General features: G+C 41.6%; 2 protein-coding genes across 6 annotated transcripts in view; both read left to right on the top strand.

Annotated features, from left to right (window-relative positions):
* Positions 1-12,009, top strand: part of LOC133525931 (protein sprint) — a 474,626-nt gene that overhangs the window by 155,346 nt on the left and 307,271 nt on the right. The gene's annotated exons all lie outside the window — the stretch shown is intronic.
* On the top strand, positions 584-4,117 carry LOC133525928 (uncharacterized). 2 transcript variants are annotated; one of them, XM_061862351.1, is made up of 2 exons: positions 584-1,783; positions 1,927-4,117. In XM_061862351.1, the coding sequence occupies exon 2, from the start codon at positions 2,332-2,334 to the stop codon at positions 3,556-3,558; it is 1,227 nt and encodes a 408-aa protein (XP_061718335.1). In that variant the 5' UTR covers positions 584-1,783; positions 1,927-2,331; the 3' UTR covers positions 3,559-4,117. The 2 variants fall into 2 exon arrangements, with proteins under 2 accessions (XP_061718335.1, XP_061718334.1); XM_061862350.1 differs by having other exon boundaries at positions 584-2,063; positions 2,324-4,117.

Below are 12,009 nucleotides of genomic sequence, written 5' to 3'. Positions count from 1 at the left end.
TTATTACTTTGTGTCGCGCCAAGCGCGATGTAAGTTGGTAAGTGGTATCAACTAGGTTACTACTTTGTCATGTGGCAACACTGACTGCTCGGATGACAGTTCCGATGGCGGAAAAAGCACGATGGCGCCATTGGGAAGAACAAAATGAAGGTACGTGCATGAGGCGTGGAATGGCGCTGGGTGTGCTGAGAAATTAAGTACTCGGTGTGCCTCCACGCGGTAACGGGAGCCTGCCCTGGTGAGTGTTTATACACATATTTACGCTTATATAATCGACATCCTAGCTGCATGGGAGTGGAACAAGGGGGTTGACCAACGGTCCTTGGTTAACGTAGTTTCACTAAGGTGTAGTCCAATCTTGAGGTGTATGTACCTAGACAACAAGGACATTGGACAGGGAAGCCCGTAGCTTCATGGAGTGTGTACCGGAAGCACACAGGCAAAGCATGTAGTACGGTCGGTTATGAGTTGGAGTACAAGGGCCGGGTCTAGGGGGCAGGCTTATGGAGGACCCCGTGGGGGCATCGCCCCCACGTCCAGGTGGTGTGTAGGACACCAGGGTACTAGTCGGTAGTACCTAGTCTGGAGGCGAACCGATCGTACGGATGAGTCACTCTGGATAGGCCAGTAGACTAGACTCTCATATTGATGCGTGCGATGCCAACTCTGAAGTAAATGTACTGTACATGTAACAGTGTGGTCGAAGGTGACCCCCTTCTCCTACTCTCATGTGGCATGGTATTATATGTATTGATGATGTGATATATATTTTGTTGCCCAAGCGAATTTATACCCGTTTGGATTCAGGCACTTGTGTTACACAAGGTGGGTATAGAAGGCGCGACAAAATTGGTGGAGATGATCTGAGATTTTAGATGATGGGAAGCCAGATTAAGTTTGGCTATTCCATCTGTAGATCACTTTGAAGGGCCTTGTAGCGGAGATTGTCAAATTAAGTTTTGAATTGTTTGAGCTCAAGGTACCCGGTTGGCGTATTTTCTTTTGAAAATACGTACGAAATTAATTATTATTACTTTCACAGCATGCGACGAGTTTATTAAAGAATTAAAACGGAATGTTGTTTCAATCCCGTAGTACTAATTTAACCTTTATTTCGTTTTTGTGGTAAAAGGGTGCACCCTAGGCTAGATTAAGTATTGGGCTACATTAAAATATTACCTAACTGTTATGATTATACACTCGATCGTTGTTGTGTAATTGTTATTTTAAGATATATTCATAAGGTATTTTTGTTATGTTGGCTATCATACCTTTTATATAGATGGTATTAGATAATTGTTCCTTTTTTACCTTATCTATGTCCTTAAGCGTACGTTCGGATTTCATCATTTTATTTTTAGTGATAGACGAACGAGCGTGGTATAGAATGTCAGATGAAGGGTAACTATAAATTACCTTTTATCCAATAGATTACTTATGGTAATTTATATTTCTTATTCGCGTTTAATGAGATTTACTATTTGGTAAATTTACCGGTAAGTCAAACAATCTTCCGGACATGAATGAGAATCGGAACGCACCACTGCACACTGGCAATCCTAGCAAGACCCAACGTCAAGAGAAAAAAACAACGAGGAAAAAACAGAAATTTCGCGGTATTCAAAGTTACTCGAGCGACTTGAGCGAGTGGCGTCTTCAAGTTTCTTGCTTAAGCTTATCATTAAGTGTATTAGGCAGTTGATAAATCACAGTGTTGTGGGGATTGCGGTCTCAGTTCTGGTACAGGGAATCATTTCCAAAGCGAGTTGCAGCACAATTGCAGGTACGAATAAGTTGTAATGTAGTTGGTTAAGCCGCCATGGCGCCGTCGGCCTCTCGGCGACAAAGTTTATCTTAGAATTATCAACAAATATGTTAGGTCGTTTTGTAAAATGTGGTCATTTTGGTATTCTGTGTACATTACAGCTGCACCAAGAAGCAGGGAATGTACCTGGCCGGTTCGAGACGTGTTTTGTGATACGTAGCATACGCGTGTTCATTCCACCGCCCGGAACGAAAAAAAAGAATAAGTTGTTTACTTGTACGGCAGCACGGTTTCCTGGGTGAGTTTAAACCATGAATACGTAAAGATGTATGTTATTTGTTGGGAACATTCGACGTGAAATCCCTGGAAAAAACAACATTAGGCTGAAGAAAGTAATGGGAAGTACGGTAGTGCCTCCGCCAAGACGAATACTACCTACATTTTTGAATTACATAGTATTTTGTAGAATTCTGGCGTTGAGTAGCCGCGGATATCGCCATAATGGTTATTTATACGCCAAACTAGTGTAGGCTAACTAACTCTGTTAATTATTTTCAGCTGGCATCATGGCAAGTTTATACAGTCGGGTTAAGCTGCGCCATGAAAAGTTACTAACGGTGACTGCGGACTCTCAGGCCCTCTGGGAGCAATTGCAAGCAGACGGAGTTGTCAGTGAAGACAAGTTCACGGCACTCCACTTAAAATTGAAACAGTGCTTGGGGACCTTTGAGAAGGAGATATTTCAATATTTAAGTGTGGTGCCGGATGCAGACGTGGTTAGCATGACACAGGATCAACTCAAGGCCGAAGATATATTGACAGAACTGGAAATTGCATGGCAGATTAACAAGAGGCGAAGTGGAGCTGTCAATAAGTCAAAGCTACCCGAGTTGAGCCTGCCAACCTTCTCCGGCGATAAGCTGAAATGGTGCGAATTTTGGGACCGATTTGCTGCCAATGTAGACCAGAGACAGTTACAGGAATCAGAGAAACTTATGTACCTCCTGAGCTGCCTAAAAGGTGCAGCTCTTGAAACAGTTTCAGGAATGGCAGCTACCAACGCAAACTACTCGGTTGCAGTGGATACTTTGAAGCAACGTTATGGGTCAACTGACACTTTAATAGACGCACATTATACAGCACTCAACCAACTTCAAAAGGCAGACCATACTAGTGCCAGCTGCCGGAGTGTTCTGGATAGTGTTGAGCGAAATCTCAGGGTGTTGGAGAAGCTCGGGGAACCAGTTGGAGGCAACCACTTAAGAGCGCTGGTATTATCAAAGTTCCCAGAAAGGGTGATCCATGAGCACCACCTCATAGGTGAAGGTACTGACTTGAAGGCCATCAGAAATAATTTAGACCGCATAATCACGGCAATGGAGAAGTCAGCAGCTACAGTAGTACAAACTCCAGAGACCATTGCCGTGCCTCGTAGTAGCACAACTGAGGCACTGCAAGTCCGTACAGAGGTAAGGTCTTTGAGTAGCCGGAAGCGGAAACATGCGGGAAATGCTGGTGCAGGTGCACCACCTTCAAAGCGACCAAAAAGGGCATGCTTGTTTTGCAATCTGAAAGGACATGCTAGCAGGGACTGTCGGAAATACAGTACAGTTGAAGCTCGTCAGAAGCAAGTGACAGGAAGGTGTCTACACTGCCTTCGACGCAATCATACAACATCATCCTGCAAGCGCAAGATTGCTTCCTTCCGCTGTAAAGGAGACCACCTGCTCATATTCTGTCCCAATCCGGCCTCAGATGACCGCAGTGGCAACTCTTCAAAATCCTCTAACTAAGAAAAGTAGCAAAGGCAGAATCTTCTTAGACTGCGGTAGTCAGCGGAGTTACATTACTCTAGCAGCTGCAAAAAAGTTAGGCCTGCCTACCCTCCAGGAAGACCAGCTACTCATATTCACCTTCGGAGCTTCTGAACCTCGGGAGACGTCGACCCCCTCAACAACAGTCAACATCCTGACGAAACGCAATGTCACCAAGCAGTTTACGGTGAACGTCGTACCAAGAATCACAGACAGAGTTCCGGTGACATCCTTCAAGTATCCTGGAGTCGATATTGTTGCTGATGATGAGACAGTTGGAGAGGTTGTTGATGTACTCATCGGAAATGATTTCTTTGGCGCTATCCTCAGAGAAAGAAAGATCCAGGTGTCGGAAGATTTTTGGTTATTGGATACTGATTTTGGATGGGTGCCTACAGGGAAGCTTACATCTGAAGAAAGAAGCGAGGTCCTCTCAGTGGTCACATATTGCCAGTGTCACACTCCTAGCTGTCCGTATTTCAGTGAGCCAGATCTGCCTTTAAGAAACATAGATGTAAGGTTCTTATGGTCATTAGAGAACCTAAAAATAAAAATATTGATACAAGCAGAGGTCAGCTCAGCAATATCTAAAATTAGAAGTGACTTTACACAACAGCATACTACTCTATCCTCTCGACAAGAAGTTATGTCTCAGCAGATAAATGAAACCACTAACAAAATAGCGATCTTACAAAAAGAGAACGTAGAAATAAAAACACAGTTACAAGAATTGCAGTCACAATTCAATTTGACAAATACTTTAGATATGTCAAAAATTACACCACCCGACCAGAACCCCAAAAGCTTCATACTCTACGGCTTGGATGAATATTACGACGAGCAAGATTCAGATCTTTACCCTCGATTAAGTAACATGTTTTACGACCTATTAAATATAAATATTGATGGCTACATCGAAAGTATAAGGCGAATAGGTAAAAACGGCAGACGTCGGCCACTTGTAATCGAGCTCATAAGCAAGCGAATGAAAAACTACGTGTTAGATAACGCCGGCTGCTTTAGGAACTCTGGCTACGCTGTCTCAGAAGTATTAGATAATGAAGCCTTACGGTTAAGGCGGACTCTGAGAGAACATCTCCGAAGGGCTCGAGAATGTGGAAAGCATGCCGTAATACGTAATAACCGACTGTTTATTAACGGACAACAATTTCTCCCAGTTTTAAATACACTACCGCTACCCTCAACTGCGTGCGTAACAGAAACCACACCGGCCATAAATGTTACAGAAAATAACAACGGCACCGTGACAAGCCCCATAGCCGGAAAAGATGAGGCATGCAAAAACCGATACGACGAAACACTTGCACTATCGCCTCACACTAAAATGGCTATGCAAAATAATAAAATCAGCCCTGAGATTGCCGAACAAATAAACCAAACTGTAAGCAGCTTAATAAGCAACTCAAATGAAAACCGGCATTCCTTTCGAGACTAAATTAGATAGATTAAATAGTGCACAGATAGACTCAAAGCCTCAAAAAGTCATGTTTCAAAATATGCAGAGCTTATTCAACAAGCAAGAAATATTAGAGATATTCTTGGAAGATCAAAGCGAGTCTCTACTAGCTTTTTGTGCTTCAGAGACCTGGCTGACCCAAGCCAAAGCAGCCCACATCCACTTTCAAGGATACCACCTGGTAGCATCGTTTCATCGCGAGAACCACAGCGGCGGCGGAGTTAGTATCTTACTAGACAAAAGTATGACTACGTTGAACACAGAGAAATCATGGAAATGTCAGTAGAATATATCATAGAAGTATGTGCAGTGGAAATAGCAATGTTTGAAATTATTATAATTACCTTATACTGGAATGGTAGGGAGACTGACATATTCTATAGACAATTAAGATTGATTATGGACCACCTTATGAAATTCCACAAAAAAAGGATTATCATCGGCGGTGATTTCAACGTAAATGTTCTGATAGATTCGAAACAAACCGCGACACTTCTTGACTTCATGCTCGAATATAATTACAAACAATATGTAAACAAACCCACGCGTATAAATAAAAGCGGGTCAACATGTCTTGATCTTATATTCACAAACTTTACTAGAGACTTTGACGTTGAAGTGTGTGAATTCGGTTTCTCGGACCACAAATGCACTACACTAAATTTAATCAACTTAAAAAGCGACCAAAGTACTACTACATCAGATTCTTGGTTCCAAACAAAACGGATATATAACTCTGAAAATATAAATGCATTTAAATTAGCACTGAAAAATACTGACTGGCAAAATTATATGTTCTCAAATCACTCTGTTAACCAAAATTATAATTCATTTAATAATAGATTGCTCGACATACTCGACAGTTGCATACCTAAAAAACGAATAAAAATAAAGACAGCTAAAACGCTTCCGTGGCTCACTCCCGGAATTAAAATATCTTGTAAAAACAAAAGACTACTAAAAATCCATTCCATGGCATCTAGAAATAAAATTTTAAAAAATTATTATAAACAATATGAAAAAACATTAAAAAGCGTAATTGTACAAGCAAAAAAACTTTACTTCACAAACAAAATGAGTGAATCTACAAATAAAATGAAATGTACCTGGCAAATTATAAAACAAAGCACAAATAAAACATCTTACCGTGCTAAAAAAAAAAAAAAAAAACATACAACTACATGTCCGCAATAAACTAACATCTGACCCTAAACTTGTTTCCAACGCATTCAATCAGCTGTTTGTCAGTGCTGGGCGATCCCATGCGACGCGGGCAGGTGGGGCGCCGCGCGGCAGACCAGTTGTGCAATCCAGCGAAAACACAATGTTCCTACGACCAGTTTATCCTGATGAGGTAAACAAACTAATAAAAAACCTAAAGCCCAAAAATAGTCACGGTATCGACGAACTGCCATCGTCACTTATAAAAGCGTGCGCTGAGGAGTTAACACCACCATTAACTTATCTCATTAACCTATCATTTCAAGAAGGTGTATTTCCTGATTTATTGAAAATTGCCCTAATCAAACCAATACACAAGAAGGGTAAAAAAACGGATCCAAATAATTATCGCCCCATTGCGTTATTACCTGTGATTTCAAAAATATTCGAAAAGGCAATGTGCAGTCGATTGTATTCATTTTGTGAAAAATATGATATATTTGACAATGCTCAAAATGGATTTCGTCAAAATCGCTCTACAACGTTAGCTACCTACACATACATAAATGAAATCCTAAACATTTTAAACAGAAAGGAGTATGCTGTGGGTATTTTGCTCGATATGACGAAGGCGTACGAAAGAGTGAACTACAATATACTCCTTGACAAACTATATGGAGTAGGAGTCCGCGGAATAGCACATGAATGGTTCCAATCGTACCTTAGAAATAGAAACCAATATGTCGACATCGATTACGTCAATGAAACATCGCGCGAAATCTGTACTGTCAGATCAGAGGTCCAGCCTGTAACTGATTCTATCCCTCAAGGGAGTGTAATTGGATGCGCCCTTTTTATTATTTATATTAACGACCTTCCTAAAATATTCAATGAACCATGTGTCATGTTTGCTGATGACTGTTCGCTATTATTCTCGTGCACTAATGAAAAAAGCCTTTACGAAAAGCTTAATAACATTATGTCAGACGCTGCATGTTGGATGAACGACCACAACCTAGAAATAAACTTTACTAAAACAAAGATTATGCAGTTCAGACCCCGCCAGAAATTAGAATTAAATATAAATTTTTCTTTCAATAATACTCATATAGATTGCGTTCCCACGTTCTCCTTACTCGGAATAAATATAGATACCAATATAGACTGGAAAGATCACATACAAAAATAAAAACCAAGTTGAGCCAATTTGTATACGCCCTACGAGAGCTTAAAAAGGCGACCAATATCCAGACAGCAATGACAGCATACTATTCCTATGCTCATGCATGGCTTTCATATGGAGTGACGTTGTGGGGGAACAGTCCCAACGTACAAGAAATATTTATTTTGCAAAAGAAATGCGTCCGAATAATTAAAAACATTAAGCAAAACGGCAGTTGTAAGCTCCACTTTCAAAGTCTCAGAATCTTAACTTTAGCGGGTATTTACTTACTGGAATCGTGTAAGTTCGTAAAAAAATATCCCGAACTCTACACAACTCTTGGAGATGGGCCTCTTCGATATGAATCGCGCTACAAAAATAATTTGCGTCAAACATCATCAAAATTAATGATGCATAGAAATGGGCCTTATTCAATGTCAATACAGATCTTTAACAAATTACCTACTGATATAAAAAATGAGCACAACACTAATAAGTTTATTAAAAGATTAAAATCATATTTAATAGAAAAGTCCTTTTATAGTGTAAATGAATACCTAAATTTACCCATTACTTTTTGATTTTAATGATCTCGTTTTCAAATATGTCCGCCTCTCATTCCAAAGTTTATTATTCTGATTTTTTTTTTTTAATTATTATTAATATTTTTTTTGTTATTTTTCATTAATTTTGTTATTTATTTAATTTTATTGATGCTATGATTATTATTTTTTCCAATGCAGTGTAACTATGACTATAATAGCGTTTTTATTTTATTTTTATTTGTATTTTCTTTGTCAATCAATTATTTTTTTATGAAATACTTTTATGGAATGTTTATTAAATTATGGAATAGTTCGAATTGTAATTATATTTTAATAGCCATTATATACCATAAGATTAAAATTAGTTTCATGTAGTCTATAAGGTTTTGCTGCGCCCTATCAGGGTCCACGTACTGTACACCTAGCATTAAGTTGTATGTGTTTTGTACTTGGTTGCAAATAAATAAATTGAAATTGAAATTGAAATTGAAATTGAAATAGGGATCACAGACTCACCAAAGGCTACGAGACAAGAAGAAGCAGTTCGTCACTTCAATGAGACTGTGCAATATCAGGAAGGCCGGTACTTAGTAAAATGGCCCTGGATTGAGTACCCACCAGAATTGCCATCAAATTTTGGATTGGCCTTAGGTCGATTGAAGAGTAACGTGAAGAGACTGGACTTGCAGTTAATTAAGGAGTACGACTCGATCTTGAGGGAACAACTGGATCTAGGAATTATAGAAGTCGTTACGAGAGGGTCAGACTTGAACGGAGACCACCCAATTCACTACCTCGCCCACCATATCGTGAAACAAGATGGCGGCAAGGGGAGGATAGTATACGACGCTAGTGCCAAAAGTACTGGACAGAAAAGCCTCAATGAGTGCCTTTACAGCGGACCTTCTATGTTAGAAGACCTAACTGCATTACTTTTGAAGTTCCGAACAAAGAAGTATGGCATACTGGCTGATGTAGAGAAGGCTTTCCTACAAGTAGCACTTCAAGAGGATGATCGCGATGTCACAAGGTTCCTCTGGTTAAAGGACACGACCAAGGAAGTGACTGAGGATAACCTACTGTATCTGAGGTTCTGCAGAGTACCTTTTGGAGTTGTTGCTAGTCCATTCTTACTGACAGCAACGATCCGACACTACATAAGCCAGTCAAACAAGGCCTTGCTGAAACAAGTCGCTGACAAGTGCTATGTGGATAACCTAGTGACTGGAGCTGATACCTTGCAGGAAGCTAAGCAGATCTATGACCAAGCAAGAACGGTGTTTGAACAACTGTCTATGAATATGAGGGACTGGATATCAAACAATCAGAGCTTCATGGATATGATACCAGAACATCATAGGTCAGTCAAACATGGACTGGTCAAAGTGCTTGGACTTATGTGGAATGTCGAAGAAGATACGCTGAAACTGAATTTGACTGAGGACCACTTCAGCACAGATCCTCCGATAAACACAAAGAGAAAAGTTCTTCGGGCTCTAGCACGTGTGTATGACCCCTGTGGCTTTGTATGCCCACTCATGTTGTCAATGAAGCTGATCTTCCAGGATATCTGTGAAAAGAAATGTAAATGGGATACAGAACTACCTATGGAGTTGACACAGTCTGTGAAAATTGTCATGGAAGGTCTGAAATCCATAGTGGACACAGAGGTGCCTAGGTACCTTGGTACAGATGTCTCAAGGAGTGACCTTAAGTACCACTTGCACTGTTTCACAGATGCTTCCAAAGACGCTTATGCTGCCGTTATCTACCTTAAAGTGATTGAAGATGGACAAGGAAAATCAGTCTCTCTGTTGATGGCAAAATCGCACGTGTCACAGACCAAAGACAAGGACGAATTAAAAATTCCTAAATTGGAACTACTAGGATTTCTGATAGGAAGCAGACTCCTGAAATACGTAAGGAACCATCTTGATCTTGATATTGAGAAAGAATATTTGTGGTCAGATAGTTTGGTTGTACTTAGTTGGATGAGGTCAAACAAACTGCTTCCACCCTTTGTCGCCAACAGAGTGAACGAAATCAAGCGTGACCACCCTAACACAGAGATGTTCTACGTTCACACAAAAGCAAATCCTGCTGATATTGCTACGCGTCCAGAACTGTTTGAAGAGAAAAGGCAACTTTGGTTTAACGGACCAGAGTTTCTCGTTAATAAAGAATCCTGCTGGCCCCAAAATAGACTCTACGAGGCACATCAGAACCTTCTGTCTGTTGGGGAGGTCCTGGGTGACAACCCAGGTGAGCTGACACAGGAAGTATCCATTGGTGAGGTTGCAGACCAGAGTAAGACCCCCGAGCAAGGAAGTCCCAGTGATCCCGTTGAACCAATGGAAACCCAGGATTCGAGCATACCTACAGAGAGTGGTGAATATCATACTGATGGAAGCATGGAACTCGACAATCCTGCCGATGAAGGAGGTATCCAGCAGCAGACCATTGTGGCCAAAATAGTGTCCGAGATAAAAGATCTACAAAGGAAGCACTTCCAAGAAGAACTAAATGGCAAAAGAACACATTTAGCACGAAACTTAGATCTCTTTGTTGATGTAGACGGCTTTCTTAGGTGCCGTGGGCGTATGGCGAACACCACCTGGAGCTATGACATGAAGTATCCGATACTACTGCCAAAAAATTCCGAGTTCACTGACAGAATCATAAAGGAAACGCATGAGAGTAACTACCACGTCGGTGCTCCACACACACTGAGTATCATCAGGGAACGGTATTGGATACCCCAAGGGAAAGCCCAGGTAATGAAGGTGTTAAAGCGATGTACCCAGTGTGTAAAACACGGCGGCGGTCCGTATCGTTTACCAGCCACACCGGCGCTGCCTCCAGAACGAGTAAATTATAGCAGACCCTTCACTTTCACTGGTGTTGACTATCTGGGACCGCTATTTGTGAGTACCCAGACTGGTAAAGAGAAACGATGGGTAGCCTTATTCACGTGTTTGACAGTAAGAGCGATACATCTTGAAATCGTGAAGGACCTTTCGGCAGAAGAATGTCTCCTAGCCTTGCGCCGATTTATAGCTGCTAGAAACAAGCCACAACGAATGTACTCGGATAATGCGACTTGTTTTAAGTTAGTCGCTGAAATGGTACAACAGCCATACTGCATTAAGAATGACATCCAGTGGAAATTCATATGTCAACTAGCACCGTGGCATGGAGGGTTTTACGAGCGGCTAGTGGCCTTGGTGAAGCATTGCCTTAAAAGAACCCTAGAAAAACACCTTCTCAATGATACCAGGCTACTGACAGTGATAAAGGAAGTGGAAACAGTACTGAATTCAAGACCACTGGCAAGAGTTGGTACAGAAGTGGAACATGTCCTCTGCCCGGCAGATTTCATAAGCCTAGGACAATGTTTGACCATGAGACCATCTGCCGTGGATATTCCGACTTGTAACACTGCTACAAAGAGCGACCTGTTTGAGAGCTGGAAGAGAGGATGCAATATCCTAGAAGAATTTAAGAGGATGTTTGTCAAGCAGTATCTTGCTAGCCTGAGAGAAAGGTACAACAACTCTCCCAAGCAGCCTAGAGTTAAATCTCATCGATCACCACAAGTAGGCGACCTTGTACAGGTTAAATCGGACCTCAAGAACAGAAACCTCTGGAAAGTGGGGAAGATCCACGAGCTGATCAGGGGAAGTGATGGTGAATGTAGAGTAGCGAGGGTCAAGGTTGACGATTCTTCCTTGACACGTTCCATTGGCCATCTCTACCCGCTGGAGGTAGATGACGAGATGCCTGTGGTAGAACCGGTAGCGGCAGACTCGACTGAGACGGAAGTGGACAGCGGGGAGTTGGATGCTCCAAACAGTTCAAATCCTCATACACCTGCACTTGATGAACGGCCGGATGTCGACGTGGATACTCTGGCTGGATGTGACATGACCAGTAACAATGAAGTCCCACCACCAGAGGAGCAGCCAGAAGAAAGAGGCGTTGGCAGAATCAAGCGGATCGCAGCCATTCGCGCCAGGGATAAAATCCTGGAGTGGACGCGACACCTGCTTGCCTTGCTACAGTAACCTTCCTTGTTCTGGGGAGTG

The sequence above is a fragment of the Cydia pomonella genome, chromosome 15 (assembly GCF_033807575.1).
Source record: "Cydia pomonella isolate Wapato2018A chromosome 15, ilCydPomo1, whole genome shotgun sequence".
Classification (NCBI taxonomy): Eukaryota; Metazoa; Arthropoda; class Insecta; order Lepidoptera; family Tortricidae; genus Cydia; species Cydia pomonella.
The sequence above is the reverse complement of the archived record's forward strand: the minus strand, read 5'-3'. Positions and strand labels throughout refer to the sequence as shown.

Coding starts and splice junctions, on each gene's coding strand:
- LOC133525928 (XM_061862351.1), top strand. CDS start 2,332: ATGGCAAGTTTATACAGTCGGGTTAAGCTGCGCCATGAAAAGTTACTA.